Source organism: Echiichthys vipera, assembly GCF_963691815.1.
Source record: "Echiichthys vipera genome assembly, chromosome: 10".
Classification (NCBI taxonomy): domain Eukaryota; kingdom Metazoa; phylum Chordata; class Actinopteri; order Perciformes; family Trachinidae; genus Echiichthys; species Echiichthys vipera.
In genome coordinates this window covers 4958951-4978987 of record NC_139835.1, presented here as the reverse complement: position 1 = coordinate 4978987, position 20037 = coordinate 4958951, and the positions used below count along the sequence as shown (strand labels likewise).

The following is a 20037-nucleotide window of genomic DNA, read 5'->3' as shown; positions in this document are numbered from 1 at the left end:
CGTTGGATTCACAGGTGGCCATTTGTGAACAGTTGTTCTTTGAGGTTAGATTGTTGAATCTCCTGGGAGGGGATGAAAGGGCAGCATTGTAAATTGGAGATATGTGGTATCTTACACCTCCTCCTCTGTTTAGCGATGGTTTCTCTACTTTTAAATAGATGCAAACAACATGATTTTTAAAATTTGCTTAAATTCAAGGATAATTTGTCATTCTCAAAGCACTTTTGTAATTTGCTCATTTCAGATGGAATTAACTCCAGTAGCTGCTGCAAATCCTCTCCCGTACAAAAACTCTTCAAACACTGAGCCCTGGGGGACACCACAACTAATTAGCAAACAAGATGCCTGATTTGTAGATAGCTCCTCAGCCAGTTTAAAATAACACCCCTGATACCATACCGTTCTAATTTATTAATTAATCTGTTGTGATTTATTGTATCAAATGCTTTTTTGAGATCAATAAAAACACCAGTTGCATAATTCTTTTTGTCCAGGGAATTTGGGATTTTTTTCAGTTAGCTAAATGACTGCTTATGAAGTGGATCTGTTTGGTCTGAATCCATATTGGCTGTCAGTTAGTAAGTTGTGTTTAATGATGAATTTGTTTAGTTTGAGAGCAAAGGTTTTTTCTAAGATGTTTGAGTTTTAAATGATAAGTTACAGATGTGAACTATTCTCATGTCAATGTCACAGAAGTTTTGTTTTTACATTTACATATGAATAATCTCTATAATTTCACTTTTTTCCACAGCTGTTAAAAACATTGATTTTGGATTAATGTCTATGAAATCATAATTATTGTCTTCAGGTCTCATCCGAACAGGGATTCGTCCAACATTCACAAAATAATTATTGAAGCCATTAACTGCATTATCCATATTATCAATAGTTATATCATTATTAAAGTCATGTGGAGAATAAACTTGTCTAGAACCATTTCCAATAACACTATTTAATATATCCCATAGACCTTTAATATATATACATATATATATTTATTATCTAATAATTTACTCTAATATCCTTTCTTTCAACATACTGTAAAAGTAGTTGGCTTATTTTCATATTTCTTATATTTATTTTCGTTATCTGGTTCTAAGCTTTATGTTGTCTTTATATAGTGATTTTTTTTCTTTTTTCAGGCATTTCCTAATCCCTTAGTTATCCACGGACTATCTGAATATTTACAATTTCAATTTGATTTCCTTTGTTGGACAATGTTTATCATGCAACAGTTTAAATATCCCTAAGAACATTTGATAAGCATTGTCAATGTTTTCTTCTTTACATAATATTTCCCCATTTTGACTCCTCTGTCCGTACTCTTCTGTAGTTGGATGCACTTTACTGTTTTTCCTACTTGTAGTCGTTATTGAAAACTATAGACACTGGCAGATGGTCACTGATGTCATTGATCATTAATCGACTTATTGTATTATTGTCTATAACCTCTGTAAATATGTTATCAATCATTGTGGCACAGTGAGATGTAATCCTGCCTGGTCTGGTGATTGTTGGGTAGAAGCTTAGACTGTACATTGTATTGATACAGTTTTCAGTTTGTTTGTGATTATTGGGATTAAGCAGATCTATATTAAAATCCCAACAGATGAACATGACCTTTTGATTAGACCTTGTGAACATTTATTTCATCCAGTGGCTGAATATATCAATATTGGAAGTTGGTGCTCTATAAATCCATGCAGATTTCCACAGTTAAACATTTCAAAAAATGTAAGATTGTAGTTGTCATTCCTTCTACCATCTTGCAATTACGTTTTTTGTCCACATACACAGTCCACACCCTTTTCCGGGTTGATCCAAGTATCTGATATTGCAAATTGACGTAAATATTCCTTAATGTTTTGGGCATTTGAATACAGACTTTTACTGGTAAAATTAATGATTGATAGCTTCTGATCTGCCTTAATGGTCTTATTGTACTGAAAGTTTTTTTCCTGGTCGATATGGTATTCCATGTCTTTTAAATTGTGTATTCAACTGTTTTCAGTTCCAGACGCTCATTATCAGCAATCATTTGGGTTACCTGAAGGTACGTCTCCAGATGTAGATGAATGATTTCCTTTAGAGTGAGTCATGTTGTGTAGGGTTTTTACTCACTTTTAATTCCAGGTCGGCCTTATTGAAGCTCCGCAATGTCTCTGATCACCATCACTGTGGCCTCCTCCAGTGTTCCGTTTAGTTTTATGAAGATTTCGCAGTTGGTGGTCCACGTGGATTGTATTTTATTTTGTTTCTTGAGGAATCGTGCTTTCTTGGCAATATCTGCATTTCGTTTTGTAAGGTGTTCGTTGATTTAGATTTCTGTCCCTTTCAGCTGCCTGCCTTGTTTTAGTTAGTTAGCCAGTTTTAGATTTTGTGCTTGCGGTTCACTAACCTCATTATTACGGCCGGTTTGTCAGTGTTGCTTTTGCGAGGCAGAGGGTGACAAGCTTTAATGGTGTTGCAGTCAAAGTCGATTCCCTTTGACTGTAGGAATGCTGCCACATGATGCCCATCACGGTCAGGTGTGGCAGACTGTGCGTACAAGCGAGTGGCGACTCCATGTACAAATGACGAGGTTTGATTTGTAGCCCCGTTATAATCACGTCATTCATTCTGGTGTATTGCTCCAGGTCGGCCACTTCACTCTCAAGGAACATGACCTTCTTGTCCTTCTCCTCATTCTCCAGACTCAGCCCCTTCACCTCGGCCACATTAAAGAACATCCAGGGGTTTTAGAGTCAATGAAAGTAAGGCAGGAGTTTTCCTTTTTTTATTTTGTTGGTGTCATCACAAAAATGTTGATATACCATATAATAATTAGTATCACCATTCACTGCAGCATCCTCTATTCAATCACAATCATTTTTAAGAATAACCAGAATTCAGAGATGCAGGTGCTGTTTTTACACCATGAAATTATACATCACTGTGACCTTTTTCTAACATACAACAGGTGGTTTCTGTTTCCTCTTCTCCCTTTGTTTTCAACAGTACAGCTGTGACTCCCCACTCTCATTTAGCTCATTGTTCTTTCATCAGCAATTTTGGTTTAAGGTAGGACACTGAAATATGAACTTGTCTCATACAAATATGTAATAAAATAAGCATTTAATGATGACAACACCATTCAGAACACTCAAAGTTATAGGAAAATGGCTTTTTTAACTTTTGCATTGGCAGCCGGAAACAGGAAGAAATCTACACATGTAAGGATGCAATCAATTTACGCCCTGACGTGCAAACAATGGAGGCTGTCATTCCGAATCAGTGAAAAATCAGTCATCATCAAACCCACACACTCCTGTGGCTTTATAGCTTAAGGCTAATAAGCTATTCATGTTCTGTTTAAGTGTTTTTCTTTTAGCTTCAGTGGAAAAGGAACAGAACATATGTATATTAAGTGAGAGAGAACATGCAACACATGTCCCCCACATGATTCCAGTGAAGATGCATGATTGAAACCACTGGTCCACAAAGATGCTGTAAGATGACATGTAGAGACTGAAAAAGTCACTAGGGTGTGAGGATTTCTACTGAAGTATTACAAGATGTCTATAAGGCTACATAAACTGAGGCCTGAATCCCAGAGATTATGAGCTTTTATCAAGCTTAATCACTCCCGGATATAGTCAGATAACGTATGTAATCCTCCAGATAGGTGACACTCAAAGAGCTTACTCCAACACAGGAGACTCCTTTACTGACGTCAGAGCAGATCCATATAACCAACTAGCGTAGCTTCTGAAGTCCGGGCACAAAGACTGTGGTGTATGGAACAACTTATCAGTTCAAAGTCTGCATGGGATCAAAGTGTGTGATTAGCAGGAGACTCGTTTACTCATTGTAGAGCAGTGCCAGCTCCCTCTGTTATTCTTTTCATCCGTCATTACAGGTTACCATTAACTTCAAGCACAGACTTCATGGTAGAATTCATGGATCAAAGCCCAGGATTACAACAAACCCCATTAAAGCCCCATTTCAGCTCTGAAAAATAGGGATATATTTTAAAAATCAATCATGGCAAGATAAAATGCACATGATAATAATATACTTTAGTATGCTTTTAACAAAACACACTGCAAGATGCTACAACAATCATGTATCACACAATGGTCCTCATGTAGAAACACTCTTATTATATATTTCCCTCAATTTTCTGTAAAGTGAAAGAAATAAGAGAGGTCAACTCCAGATGCATCAAACGTTCTCCACCCAAATCTGATCTTACCCATGTGTGCCTACTGTAATTATGAATACAACTTAATCATAATTATTTATTAGCCACCAAATAGTTAAAATCCAAAACATACAGTATAATTATATATTTTGATCATATGATCGATTTATGAGTTTTCTAATGTTTAAAAAAACAAAATTGCTCAATTGCCCTAATCTTAAAACTTGTGCTTTCTTGCGTTGGACAAACAATTTGTGTTTTTGTGGGGGTTTTTTCTTGTCTTGGTCAGAGTGTTCTCGACCACTCAAAACCACTAAAATGTTCTCACCTACGAAAACAGAAAGGGGAAGAAAACATTGGTCAATTCCCAGTAACAAATATGTACTAAACAAAAAAAAGAGGAAATCTGTTTGTTTATAACTCCCTGACCTGATGCATTGGTACAGTACAGTACTGCATTGCTGTGCAGTGTAAATAGGTTTTAGACAAAAACCAAAGCTTGTTGTCTCGCAATAAACATGAAATGAGGACTGGTGCATATTGCATCTGTGTTGTAGATGATTCAACTTGATTCATTAGCATACATGTGAGATGTCAAAAATGAAGAAATTTTTTCGATTGAACAAATATTTCCAATTAGTAGCAGTAACATCTTCGGAAAACAGCTTTAGAACACTACAGTATAATCAGGCTGTCCTTGTGCACTGTTCGTAAATATAACTATAAAAAGTAATGCACTGTAAATTATGTGTTTTCCATATATTTATTGCTGTAAAAATTACATCCATGGCAAAGAAGGAAATGAGGTGGCGTAGGACAAGAGTGCTTAGCTCCATGTAAGGATGAGGGTCTGTCTGGTGATGTCTCCCAAAACACAGGACTTTTACCCAGGGCACCAGAGTTTGTGTCCCGGTAGTGTTCGTGTCCCTGACGTACTTAGCAAAACCAGAACATTTTTTCTAATCCTAGTCATTTTGGTTAGTAGATGGTGTAAATAATTAACCATGGGATAATATGTTTACTAACGATGGCGAGTGACGTTACGATATAGTTGAGAGGAAAAACACAAGTTCACATATGTCACAATTCAGCCATCTGCTCCTGCCTGCCACGCCCACCTCATCAGTCTACTCTACTCACCTGCCTCTCATCACATGCAATCAGCCCAGTATATATTCACCAGCTCCACACTCACTGCCCTGCCAGATTGTTCTTTCCAGCATTCTCCTGATGTCCCAGTACCGACCTGGCCGGCCCCTGATTCTCATGCTTAGTCTGCCTCCTGGTAATAGTCTCAGCCTTCTGTCCCCAAGATTTCAGACTCTGCTCCCCTGGTTCCTGTTTGCCTGTTTCTGATTGCTCGCCTGGTTATATGGGTCCTGATGCCCGCTCCTCATCGGATTGCCTGCCGCCTGTGCTGTCATCTCCCTGGTACTGAACATGTCTGCCTTGACCGAGCATTTTTGACCGAGCGTTTTTGAACTGTTTGCCAGAACTTAAGTAAACTGTTGAACTACCTTCATTTTCTCGGAGTCTTTTGTTCTCCAATTGGGTTCATAAATCAGCCATTACAACATATATAATGTAGAAAAAAACAAACACTTTCATGATTTGAATTTCCCTTTAAACAATATTGGAAAATATTAAACTCAGTGGAAACAATTTTACTTCAACAGTAGCTCGGACTAAAAACATGATGGATACAGCATTGCAGAGGAGTATTGCTTGAGGATACTTTAGTGTTGCTCTGCTGCTTATACATACTTAACTTTTAATTTAGTATGCAGTGTGCAGTACATTGTCTAACTGTGTCTTTGAGCTATTTGAATGAATATGAAGAGCCTTGAGTTAACCAGAACAGTAAATATCATGGCAGGCAGCTAAACACTGAGCTGAAACTTACTTTAAAGCTCCGTTACACTGAGCTGATAGTGATTATAGCTGCTTTAACATTGTAGTTTTGAATGAATATTGGGAAAATCAATTAACCCTGTCTCATGCTTCAAATCAGCAATGACTTCACATTATTTGACCAAAACCATGATTCGCTAACCTCAACAAAGGACTTGAGTGTCCTTTACTTGTGGCGTAGTCACAGGTCTGTCTGCGCTACTCAAAAATCAGTTGCAAAATGAATGTTTAGTTAAAACCTTACTAGACTGTTTTGTTTTAAACTTAGGCTTTTGTGGTCGCATCATAATAATTGTTCATTTTAAATATTCTAAATTATTTTCTTCAGAAAAAAGGCCCACCAATTATTTTCTGACAGATGAGGGAGAGAGGGAAAAAAAATTAAACACATAAAAAATCCCAAGTGCCTGGAGCTAGTGCTGGGCAAATGAGGCTACATTATGGTACATAGGCCGATTTCTTTATTACAGTGGCATTATTTGTTCAACAAATGGTTGAAATGACACTGAATTACCATTCATTGAGTTGTTAACCAAGAGTTCCATCTTGTGGCCTAAGAATACGATTCAGGAAGCTTCATGAAGCCTCATTAGCCCATCACTAACTGGAGCACATTGGACATTTCCTATATTCGTTTAAACTAAGGCCCTGTTTAGATGAAGACGATCTAGAAAGGAAACGCTAGGTTCTCACATATTATTCCGTGTTAGACAAGCGTCTTTGAGGGGGAAACATAACATCTGCGTGCATACGGTGATGCAAAAGTGTGTGAAATTCGATGTAGTATGCACTTCAGGTGGCTAGGTGGAGTTGTGAAGCACTGCCACACAACAGCACCCAGAGCTGGTGCATGCGTAGAAACTTCCTTCTCCTTCTCTCCCTAACAGTGGAGAAGCAGGACGCTGTACAGTGTGACAGGGATCTGCAGTACAGTCTGCAGCCTTCCACCGCCTCGGCTCCGCCCAGGACACTTAAATGTCCCACTGATGGAAACAGTCCCAAATGTTTGTTGTTGTTAACCTGTACTCTGCACATGGATGTTACATAAACATATACGCGAGGTGAGCCAGCGTGAGCAGATCAGAGCACACTTTAGTGTCTTTACCCCTTTACACGGAAACACAACAATGGAGCATTAAGATATCCACTCTGGAGGGTGAGTTCACTTTTTTTGCGTTTTTAAGCCCCAGAAATGCCGTCGCCGTCTAAACAAAAGGCAAATCTGATCAAATATTTTGTCGTTTTCACCTGGGAGCGTTGCCGTGTAAACAGGGCATAAAATCAACTAACTGGAGATGTCCTGACATGCTACGGTAAACATATTGGCTCAATTCCAATGCTTCTGCATTTTGGTCACTTGTTTGCAGCTCTAGCTTAACTCAGCTGATTTTGCTATGATATCACTACAGTGGCTAACTACTGCTTACCTTTTGACCAAAATTCATCCTCCCCACCTTCCAGAACTTCTCACTCTGCAACAATGGTCACTCTGTCACTCCCTGCCCTCTGGTCAAAAACCTCAGCACAATCTCATTCAAGTCACACATCAACCACGTCACAAAAGCATCTTTCTTCCAGCTCTGCAACATTTCACGCCGTAGCCCCACTCTCTTCTCCTCAACCACCAAAACACTCCACGCCTTCATCATCTCCAGACTCGACTTCTGCAACAACACCCTGTATGGCCTCCCCTCAAGTGTTCTTCAAAAACTGCGATATGTTCAAAACTCGGCTGCCGGACTGCTCACTCACTCCCCCTCCAGAGCACACATCACTCCTATAGTCAACTTTACTGGTTTCCCATACAACAACGTATACATTTCTAGATCCTCCTAACCACCTACAAGCCCTAAACAACCCTGAACCCTGTAGAAGATAGAGAAATGAGCTGCTCGGTCATGTGGCTTTTGAAATGGCTAAACTGAAGTTGGTGCACAGTGGGGTCATGGTACATAAACCCCTGGAAAAAGACTAGTCCTGGCTGGTTGAGTAGATAATAACTTGCATCACAGAGCCTCACAGAAAAGAGAGTTCAAATCTGTAGAGTGTGGAAGATAGAGATCTCGTGCTCTCTCACACATCACCTCGTTATGACCCTAAAGAACAGAGGAATGCTCATTTCCTCATTTTAGGCACACATACTCATTAACTAACAATTTCGTGTGGTGCAAACACAGACAGATCTGTTCTCTCTAGATAGCCATATAGGGACATGCACTAATTTCCTTCACACAGCTTTTAGTGTTATAATGTGTTGCCAGGCAGATTAACGCCCATTGCCGCCTTTTTTACCTTTAAGGCGTTAGCATCGACAGAAGGGTATTTAAAGCCTCTACCCCGAGACAACAACAGACTCGTCTGAAGTATGACCTAGTGTGTGTTGTATCAGAACTTGTCTCCGCTTTGCAAAGTGCTCCAATAAAGATATTGGTGTGATCTCAAGCCATCATCTCAAGATCTCTCCTTCTATCCTCCGATCAACGGACCCAGGAGGTAACTGCAGGTTGATCTCAACAACCCTCATACTTCACTAGTCTCCTCCATTGCCACTCCCCAACTCGCCACCCCCGCTCCGCTGACCTCAGCCTTCTCAACCCCATCACCAAGACCAACTTGCTGTTTGAGTGTCTGTTTTTGTGTGTATATTTTTGTAAAGCATATTTACATTATTAGTATAATTATCAATAACATTCAAACACCCACAAGTTCTATTTAAGCACTCAAAGCTCTCCTTTCAGCATAGTTCTCACTAGTCCTACAGTTGTTTACGCACTACTAGCTCTGTAAGCCACTTTAGCTTAGCACTTAGTTTTTCAGTAGGTGATCTCTTCCCTCGTCCTCTCCTGCTTTCTCTTGCTCGGAGTGTCTTATGTTTAGCTAGGCAGCTCAATTCTGATAAACGTGAAGCGACACCAGGAACCATAGTGAAATGCGTCCCATGGGAGCGGGTGACATTGAGTCCTATTTGAAACTGCTGGCTAAGAATAATGTAAATATGGTAAGATTGTTCTTCACGTCAGCGGTAATGACACCTGGTTACGCCAATCAGAAGTCACTAAAGTTGATGTGTCAGTGTGTATATATGCGAAGACTATGCCAGACACCGTAATTTTCTCTGGTCCCCTGCCCAACCTGACTTGTGATGACATGTATAGTCATATGTCATCATTTTGCTGCTGGCTGTCTGGATGGTGCCCAGTAAAAGATTTCGATTTTGTAGATAATTGGCTTTGGTCTTTCTGGGGAAAACCTGGTCTTATTAGGAGAGATGGTATTCAGGGGTTGACACTAAAGTTTCTAAAGCACTTTTCCCATCGCGCAAGTACAGGTCATTTTCTACTCGCCGGGATGTCATGTCACTTGCCCGAATAAAAACCAAAGCATGTTAAACACTAATGAGTATAATTTGATTGCATCTCTTAGCAAGCGATGTATCTTACATGCAAACACTCCTTACCCGTCACATCCTGACTGCATAAAACCATGTATTGCATACTTTGCACAGGAAAACATCATCTTCTGCTTTATGCTGCACCCATGGAAGTTCACCATTTCAGTCATCAACAAATTTACACATTCAAACTTGGTCCTGCTGCAGTATCCTGAACAGGCCCCTTTTTGCCAGACACCTGGGCTGGTTATCGGCTCAGCTAAATGTTAGCTTCATGTTAACTGTCACATAATGCCAAGAAGTGATTTAGTCCACCGGCACAGCCTGTTAAACCTATATCGCGTGTACTGCTTTTATCTGGATCATAATATGCAAATATACATAACTATATGTCCGTGGGTATAGCAAAGATGTCTTTTTTTAAATTTAAATGTTTCTTGTAACTGAATAATCAATCGTGTTTGCAGTTTATAGTGTGATCATCAGGTTGACATTGATGTGATTAATCTATTTTACTTCTAAATATTTATGTGGGACACATCAAAGCCACCCAGTTCCTTTGATATGCAGAAATACCTTTTTATTTGACTGAAATAACTTTTGGCACCACAACGGAAATTACAGACTTCTTTTGCTTTATCATCGTATTTGTTTTTACAGTTTTTAACCAGGCCAGGTGCGTGACAAACAGACGGACTAACAATACTGCAGCTGGACCAGAAATGCTATTTCGAGACTGATCAGTAGAGATGTAAACATACATAAGAATATTGAATTAAAAGCAAACTAAGGCGTGGTCTGTGTTCCTAGTTTGTGAATTATTTTTTTTAAGTTATATCAGCATATCTATATTTTCAGAAGCTGAGATCTATGCACATTCACAAATGAGTGTGTTTACATGGACATGAGTATCCAGTTTATGAGGCTTATGATCATATTCAGAATATGGTGTTTACATAAGCACAGAGAACTCAGCTTATACATATTCCTGTACACATGATGGCTGTTTACAGAAACAAACCAGCGTCAGTAAATCTGAAACATTTACTAAAACTTAACAACTTAACTGCTAATTTCTTCTCTGCTCCGAACATCAGCAGCTACAGCTGTCTGCTCTGACTTCATCCTCCGTCTCGCTTCACCTGCACACACACAGACTAGCCTCCATAGCGTATTGAGGCATTCCTGAAATAATCTATGTAATCACTTACGCTGCACCGCTGCCAGTCTGTGAGAGAGAGTCAGCTAATATAAAGTCTCGTGAAATATACAAAACTATTAATTTAGGGTTATGATTAATAATTAACTTAATAAGCACAAACAAAATTCATACGCCAATAGCTAGTCAGTTGAAGGATTTGGGAGTTCTACCAGAAGAGGCTGGCACATTCATCTTTGTGTAATTTTAAATAAACAGACATATTATAAACACAACATTTATTAACATTAACAATGAATAAATGCAAACAAAACACACAATCACTCTAACTTAAGCTAAATCCACAACACAACTAATTAACTTAAAAAAGGTAGAGATTTGGGGCCTTTTCTTGTCCTTAGGAGTCCAAGTTAATCCAGAAATGAACAATCATCTATGGAATGCTGGTTGCACCTATACAGTGCATCTAAGGGTATATGTGGGGTTGTAAACATAGAGATAATTAGTATGTGGCACACCCAGTTTTTCTGACGCACATCCACAATTTTTTTCCTCTGGTTACTGTAGTTAATTCTGAAAATGTGTTTCGTAAACAAATACATAGGCGTTACGGCTACACATAGAATGATGTTTCATGTATGCAGATTATTTTAATACTGGCTCACCAATTCAATTACAGCATTGAGTTTAAGAGCGTGTACTTGTCGTCTTTGCTCTCTGCCAGTTCTCACCAAATGTTTGACAAGCAGGAGGCTTTTGTCCATTTCTTGTGTTGCTCTGGAGGGATTTAATGTTCAGCACATTTTGCCTTCATTTGTATCTCTGGCTAAGCCTGTCTTGAATAAGATACAGACTGTTTTCACTGCTGTCAGCAGCGTCCACACAGGCTGAGACTTTATAAATTATGCAGACGACATGAACATCTCACAACTGTGTCATCAGAAAAGTTGATTAACTGTGCAGTCTGTACAAACTGTACAACATGAGGATGGTTTTTGTTAGCTCTTAAAACTCTTTTATTGCATCAACATTTAGTGAGAGAGCTATAATTAAACTTGTTGGCACAACAGATTATTATTATTATTAATTACTTTATTGTAACGCTGAACATACAGTTTGGATTTGACTGTGCACCAGAACAATGAAGCTATATGTAAACGTAAAACATTGTTTTTTATATATCCTTGCTTTGACGGCAGTTGATGCATAAGGCAACGCCATTATTGCCGACAAAAAACAATGTTGTGTTGACAAATCCATGGAAAAAGTTGACATGTTATTATTATATGTGGGAACTCTGGCTGTATTAATTGTTTTGTGTTTCACTGTGACAACAGACACCTTTTCTCACAGCGTGTTGCGGGGTCGGCAGGAGAGTCAGCGATTGCTATGGGAATAGCTGAGACAACTTACTATGTTTTCTAAATATATCACCATGACAACCATTACTGTTCAACTGCATGTTTAAATGACTTGGCTCTGAGGACTTCCATCAGAGCATGTTAAGACACTCGTGTTTAAGTGTACTTTATGCTCTCTTCTTGTACAAGAATACATATTGTTTTTATTATAACTTGATTCTGGTTCCGAACTGGTCCTTGAGTCACAAGTTTTTTTTTAAACAAATCTAAACCATTAGGCACTGTTATTTCTTTATAACTTGTTTAAAATATAACAAAACATACTTAAATACCTGTACCCGAAGATTCAGGAAAAAAAACAAGAATCAAATTCACACACTGTTAAATTTCTACCAAGCATTAATGAATGGTTTATTTATTATTCTGTGCACTGGAGATAAAGGAAAGTTATTTATTTTTTTCATAGAACTGCTAATAATATTTTTCATCACACAGATGACAAGCCCTACAAAGATGCTTACATAAATACATAAAGGAAGATATGGGCTACAGTGTATTTCACTGTACAGTGCAAGTGATAAATAACACTGACTCCCCAGTCACTACAGGATTCAATTTAAGTTTTTTATTGATAACTTTTTAATCCCTTCATGGTCTGGCTCCGCCCTACATTATTGGACTTTTAACATCGTATAAAGCTCCGAGATCCCTGAGATCAGAGGGTCAAATGTTGTTAAATGTCCCATGATTAAGGATGAAAACAAAAGGGGATCATACTTTTACTGTTCACACTCTGCGGAACAAACTCTTCCTCAATATCAGATCAGCTGACTCAGTGCCTTGTTATATAAAGGTTTGTTTATTACAATTTATTTTATCTAATATGTTATTTTATATCCCTATGTATATATAGTATGTGTGCCATGACTCTTTGAAATCCCTGTTTGTATTGCATTACAGTACATTATGTATGCTTTTTTATTTTGTTAAGCACCTTGTAACCCTGGTTTTGAAAGGCGCTACAGAAATAAAGTGTATTATTTTATTATGTGCTGTAGAAGCCAGAGTTGTTTGGAGGTCTTTGGGATTAGCTCCAACTCATGTCTTGGGTCATAGATTTTCAAGCTATCAAGTGGCATTCAAATTATGATAGCACAAGACCAAAGACGAATAATGATGATACAATGATGGAAACAATGTTGTAAAGGTCCAGTTTTATGAGTTTAATTAAAGAGCAACCCGAATGCCAAATAGCCAAACTCCAGGCTTCAAAACGGTAGTCTACAAACCAATGGATGATGTCATGGGAACTATATCAATCTCTATGATACAGTCCATGCTTTAAAAATGTGTCTTCTCTCTCACCAAATTAAAAACAGTCAATTCGTGATGAATATAGGCCTCAGGTTTAGAATAGAACATCAGCAACATATTTCTTATTTAACACTGATGCTGGTTTAAATGTGCCTGCTAACAGTTTCGTAAAAGCTGTTATAATTATGCATGAGATATGAAACACCTTTAAAAGTGCAAAAAAAACTACAAAGAGAGCTGATCCCTCAATTATTATTTATATAAAATATCTGTTTGGTAAACTATATTCACTTTGATCCATCTCTGTTTTACATTAAAACAACTAATGAACGCACTAAGCAAACTATTGAGCACTTAGACTAAGCCTCAACTCATATTTTCATGTTGAAATATATATTTTACAACGGACTGTACAGCTCTGTTCATGATGGTAGTTTTTCTGAATATACAGAACTAAACCAATAACATAAACACATTGCTTTAGAGTTACATGTAAGAATGATCCACAATGACTGTGACTGATGTGACTGACTTTGGTGATCCCCATTCTTTTCTCTAGCACCTCCATGAGATTGACTTTGAGAAGTGATGGGCAAATGAGCCCAATAGGGTTATAAAAGGGTTGAAAGCCCAATAAATCAGCCTACCTAACTAATAAGACTGACTGATTGTGAGTGCATGCGTCATCAATTCCAAACATCTCCATTCTGCCCATAAAACACAACCCCATAGTTTTCAAACTAAAACGGGCTCAGAAGTGTTTCCAAAGGCAAAATGAGGTAAAATATCTGCCTCGATGATTCATTTAATTCCTATTTAGGGCGTTGGGATCATTGCTCCACACGGATCGTAGTTGCCGAGAAACAGGAAGAGAAAGCATAAACACGTGTCACATAGAATTTTATGCACCACTTTGAATTGTTTGAATAGAAAACTTATTCATGGTAAATTGCGAGTGTATTGCCTTCAACACACACATCTCGTCTCTCGCTCTCTCTCTCTCTCTCTCTCTCTCTCTCTCTCCCCCTCATGCGAGCACACACACACACACACACACACACACACACACACACACACACCCCTGTTAGGTTACCACACCGAATAGGCCAATGCAAATTATAATATATCTGTACACAGAATTATATAGATTTTTTTATCCGATCACTCAATTAATTGATGGAATAATCGGTATAACACTCGATTACAACAAGATTCAATAGCTGCAGCCCTAAGCCGTAATGTCCGGATTTCCCCTTTTTTACGTTAGCCGGCCTGGAAACCTTCTGCAATGGCTAACGTTGGTCAGGCAGACAGCTATATCATGGATTAAATCAAAGAGTTAGGGAATGTTTGTCCATACAGTTTACCAGAGAAGAAAAGGGTCAACGACCCCACTCAGTGTCCACGGGTGACATACCCATACATTTATTCCTACCTCACTGTATCACCAGGTAATGCAGAACTATGATAACGATCCCTTTCTCTGTCCTTGATATACTGTTGTTTTAGTTTAGCTCTGTGAAACAAAACAAACACCAATTTGTCCACAAGAGGTTAAATAAAATGTACTGTCTTTCTCTCTCTCTTACACACACACTCACTGCATCTGTCTGACATCATTCTGTCATCTTTCTGCCATCATTCTATCAATAAATATAGAAATAATACTTGCATTTTCTCAAATGTAATTGAATTTATTTTTATTTACTGAGTACTCACCCCTTTTTTTCGTATTAGTGCACTATTCTACTCCTTTGCTTTCACCGGCAAGGGGGCGTGGCGCCCTCCAGAGTGCGACTGAATTTTACATCTAGTCGCACATGCGAGACCAGATGTCTCACCATTTCAATATGTAAGAGGCTAAACAGCAACAGAGTGATAAATAAGACAGGAACAATATGTTAGCAGTGTAAGAAGATAGTGCCCATAACACAAACACTTCTCACATGAGCTCCCATAGCTAGTCACAGTGTCAGGACCTGACGGACCAGAAGACTCCGTATGTGATGAGCTGGGACAGTCTGTCTCTCCTGAGCCGAGTGACAGCAGAAATGAACTAAACCAAAATAGGCTTGTGAATATTCTTATTTGTCCAGGTCGTCGTTATCCCGAAAGCAATTTCAGTCAAAAGCAACTGGACTTGGTTATTTGTCTAGGAAGACGTTTCACCTCTCATCCAAGAGGCTTCATCAGTTCATGTACGCACTGACCAGGCTGGGGCTGGACTAAACCAAATACAAACCAAAATAGTTAGTTAATAGTAAATAGTAGAAATCAACAGTGTTTAACTGATTCATTGACTTTGTTTCACTGCCCAGCACAGCGAGTGAGGCAGCAGGTGACACACACAGACTGATCTGATCAGTCAGTGTAGATATGGTTCATATGTTTAAGAGAAAACTCAGGTGTGAGTCGATCCACTTAATAAAATGGAATCGTATCTGTTCTGTGAGATGAGCGAGTGACAGTCATCACACCACTTCTTGTCTCATGTTGACAGACGGCGAGCGGGACCCTTTTAGGCGGCGAGGCCCCCCGGCAGTGGACCCGGTTGGGGGGGGGGGGGGGGGTTACTTTACCGCCCTGAGTACTGTAGGCTACTCACAAGTACTATGCAAAGACACCTCAGCACCACCACAGCTCTCTGCTAAAATCATTTCCCCCTGTAAAGAAAATACTGACATTTAAAAAAAGTGTTAAAATCTTGTTGCGTATCATTCTCGTGGATTCAATATCATGTATAATCTTGTCACACCCCTTATTCTGCATGTATGGTATCATTTTTTAATATTGCACTGTCATGACAGTGGTGGTGCTGTTGTTCTACCTTCTATGTTGCAACTTCAAATAATGCACAATAAAAATGTGACAGTGAATTTGAAACAGAACATTGTAATTTCTGCTTTATTTTCAAGTCTGGATTGGCATGCAAGTCCTATTTTTTCTTTCTTTTTAAAAGAAAATGTTTTTCACTTTTACAGAAATACATAGGGAAAAAGGGGTGAGTTGCATGTGCATAATATGTAATCAGCAAAACAAACTGTATAGTACTTTCCTTTTACTTTTTAAGGAAATGGCAACTAGCCTTTAAGAACAATGGATGAGCTAACACCTAGCTTAAAAACTGATGTTGTGGACATTTAAAATGTTAACTGTACTGGTATCAGTCTATGCGCATCAGACTACTTTTTACATCCACGGTAAAGTAAGAAATCAATAATATATCAGTATGTGATTTCTTCCTTTCTATCTACTCAGCCTGATTTCTGTGTGCCTCCCCAAAATTTCAGTACCCCATAGGCCCCTATAAAAATATGTCTTTATTGATTTGTCTTTATTACAGCTAAACTGATTCATCCTTAAAATATTTTCTCCTGCAAGGTAAATTACAAACTATTATATCGCAAACTCATAATGTAAATGTTTTGTTTACACAAGTTTAAAGAAATTATTAAATCTTTAAAAAAAGCCGAACCTATTTAGTAGATTAGAAATAGAGCAACAGCACAATTTTGACTATATTCTTCCTAATCCTCAGGTTGCATTGAATATATGGTCATTGTTTAATGTTTTTTCATTAATAATGCTAAAATTCCTTTTAGCAGCATCAATTCCTTGAATTAATTTTTTATTTCGTTAATTGTTTTATTTAAATGTAATTACATACGTGTCTTTCAAATACCTTTGATTTGTATGTAAAGCACTTTGAATGATGTTGTTGTTGTTTAAATGTGCTCTACAAATAAACTTGCCTCGCGTTCCCCCAACACATCTAGTGCTGAAAATAAACTGAGCTGGTGGCTATTGGCCATGCAGTTCTAAATTGTGACTCTAACCCTTCATACAAAGTATGCAAATCAGTTCTGATTAATCGCCTTGTCACTAATCCTCACAGTCGATCCCTTCCAGAGTCGAGGGTCCAATTTGCATATCTCATTTTACATCTACTCTTTTCTGATGGAAAGCCGGTAATTACGGTTCAAGCTTGCCCCACTGCTCCATTAGTGAATGAATGTGACCTGCCAGTCGCACAGAGTCCACAATAGAATTCCAAGCACGCCCTGACCTGCACCCCCGTCAAAATGTATCAAGCACTACAGGCTATGTGTAGATGTTTATTCAACCCCGACAATTCAGCATGGGTTTGTCTTTATAACCCTGGGATGTGATTTCTTACAACCCAGTAAATAACAAGAGGTGAGTGACAGGAGGGATGGAAAGTCATCCGGGAATGGTCTGCTTGGTCTTAAATAGCTCTCCTGCTTGTCCTGTAAGTGGCTGTGAAGTCCTTTCCAGAACAGTAAAACCAAGAGCAGAGGACCGACACATCAATCCTTTTAGGCTAGTGCCAAAATGTTGTATGGTTTTTCAAAATAAGAGCATGCTTGAATGTGCTGAATTCATTCATGGACTAAATTGACAGATGTGTTTAGGGAAAGAAACCTGACAGTTTGGAATTAAACTGAATATGCTGATGTAAACCTTATTGGGAGGAACATCATGTCAACGTGTGCCATCATCTTAACCTTATAAGAGTGATGGACGTATCTATTCTTCCATTGACATCCTAGTCAACACTGACGCAGTGCAGGTTCCTAGGAGTGCTGACGTCCAAATGAAGCTTCGTGAAGCATTTTCATTATTTAGTCCACTAGATAAAGCTCTCTGTTCAACAAAGGGTTGAAAACAAACTGAATTACGCTTTGATCCAAGTTCTAAATAAAACAATTACAAAACTAAAAATCAAAGTAAAGTAATGACTACAATATAATCAGAACTGGACTTCCACTGTCAGCGCTCGTGTGGCAGTACATCTGACACCATGCTAAACTCCAATTGTGGCAGGACAACAACAGTGTTCCCTGCTCACCTAAGTTATGTAGTAAGAACAGGTGTTCAGGGTGCAGAGTGGGAATGACTGTCATCCTCCTTATTACAAGTCAGTGTAGTATCAAAATGATTTGAAAGCTGTTAGTTACATTATGTATTGCATTTATTTATTTATTTGGCGTATTTACCACCAGACATTTTGGATGTTGATCATGCTAGCGGTGACATAAACCCTGGGTTTCTTTGTGGTTATCGGTTACAAATAACCAGAGGAGAATCTCAAGACAGAGATTTGAAAAATGTGAAATCATGTCAGTAATTTCTCACTGCAAAAAAAAAAAATCATGGTTGTTAGGAAACATACCTGTTTCACATCATAAGCGAAGAGCACATATTTCAGATCAGGGGAGACAGAATACTTGGCCACGTTGAAATTTATCTAGTGGAAATACGACAGAAAGAAAGACGGAGAGATATGCTTACTGTTTAAAATGTCAGTCATTATGATGGTGTTTATATTATGACAAATCATCATCACTTAATAAACAGTATGACAAATCTACTTACAAATGTTGTGTTTGTCAGGACAATCTCTGTTTCATTAGTAAGGATGTTGAACTTGATGACGTGTCCATCACTGTTTCTGTAGATGACTTCAGAGTCTGTGAATAGAAACAGAGGGAACAAAGAAAAAAACTGTGTATGAAGGAAAAATGTTTTAGCTGTACTGAAAAAGAAAATACAGAGAAAACTGCCACCTTGACTTTATTTAGGACCGCAGAGATGCCAGTGAAAACAAATGCTTTCTATGCCTCAGCATTCCCTCAAATTATATATCAGTAACAATGCAGCAGACAGGCAAACAGGCTGCAGTTTGTGCAGCTGTAATGTAATGTGATTAACTGTGAGAATCAAAAGTGAGATTTCACTGCCGGCAGACACCAAGGGAAAGCCTACATTTTTCATCTTCTAGGTAACACAACGTGTTCTGTGTTGATGGGGGAGAGCCCTGTGTGGCAGCGCCAGGAAACTTATTCTGGACCTGCAACTTAACCTGAGAGCTTATTAAATGGGTCCCTCTCACATTGATTAACAATAATACTCGTCAATATGCAGAAAACCTTCAGAAACCCTAAACAAAATAATATCTCTCCTTTTTGAGGTTATTTGATAACAAAATGATATTCTATAATAGGTTTGGATAAAATGACCTATACATAATATTGAGATATATTAGCTATATATCAATACACAATACAGTATGTATCATGATATTTTGAAATACTAAAACACTTAAGAAATGCTTAATTTAACCCTTTTGATGCATAAAATCAATCTGTGTTTAAAACATTTCTGTTTATATTCAGAAGGGGTTTCCATTTAAACACAACCAAATTAAATTTAACAAAAGAGTATTTATTCAAACCAGGTAATTGCACACATGGGCTTTCAACAGCTGTTAAATGAAAGGCTCAGTGTCTTTCTGGATTCTGCTAATTTGTAGTTATTTTCCTATTAATTTCCAGTCTGTTAGATACATTATACAGTACAGTATAAAGTTTAATATATCACATACTCTTAATCTGTAGAAGAAGTGATCATATGAAGTTGTTTTTCCGATACTACAGGTGTACTGTGCTTATTCCATCTTGTGAAGGCTCATTGCATGGGTGGACTATTGTCTCAAAAAATATAAAAAGCCAGTCTCTGTCAAAAGCAATCCAAGGCACACTGGAGAGTTTGTGCAAAATTGAAATGCCTTGATTTTACATGGCAATGTATACATAAAATGACAAACACAAATCTCTTCATCAGGGATTTTGCCAGTAGCAGCTTGCACACCTACAGTACATTATGTTACACTAATGAATGGAGAGGGAGGGGGGTT

General features: G+C 38.2%; 1 protein-coding gene across 1 annotated transcript in view; it reads right to left on the bottom strand.

The window, feature by feature from the left end:
- dpp10 (dipeptidyl peptidase like 10) overlaps positions 1-20037 on the bottom strand; it is a gene marked incomplete at its 3' end in the record, with an annotated part of 154728 nt that overhangs the window by 55461 nt on the left and 79230 nt on the right. Inside the window, exons 4-5 of the mRNA XM_083921935.1 lie at positions 18717-18811; positions 18514-18588 (exon numbers count right to left, since the gene is read on the bottom strand). Of these exons, the coding sequence (XP_083778061.1) occupies positions 18514-18588; positions 18717-18811 (170 nt within the window). The remainder of the gene's footprint in view (positions 1-18513; positions 18589-18716; positions 18812-20037) is intronic.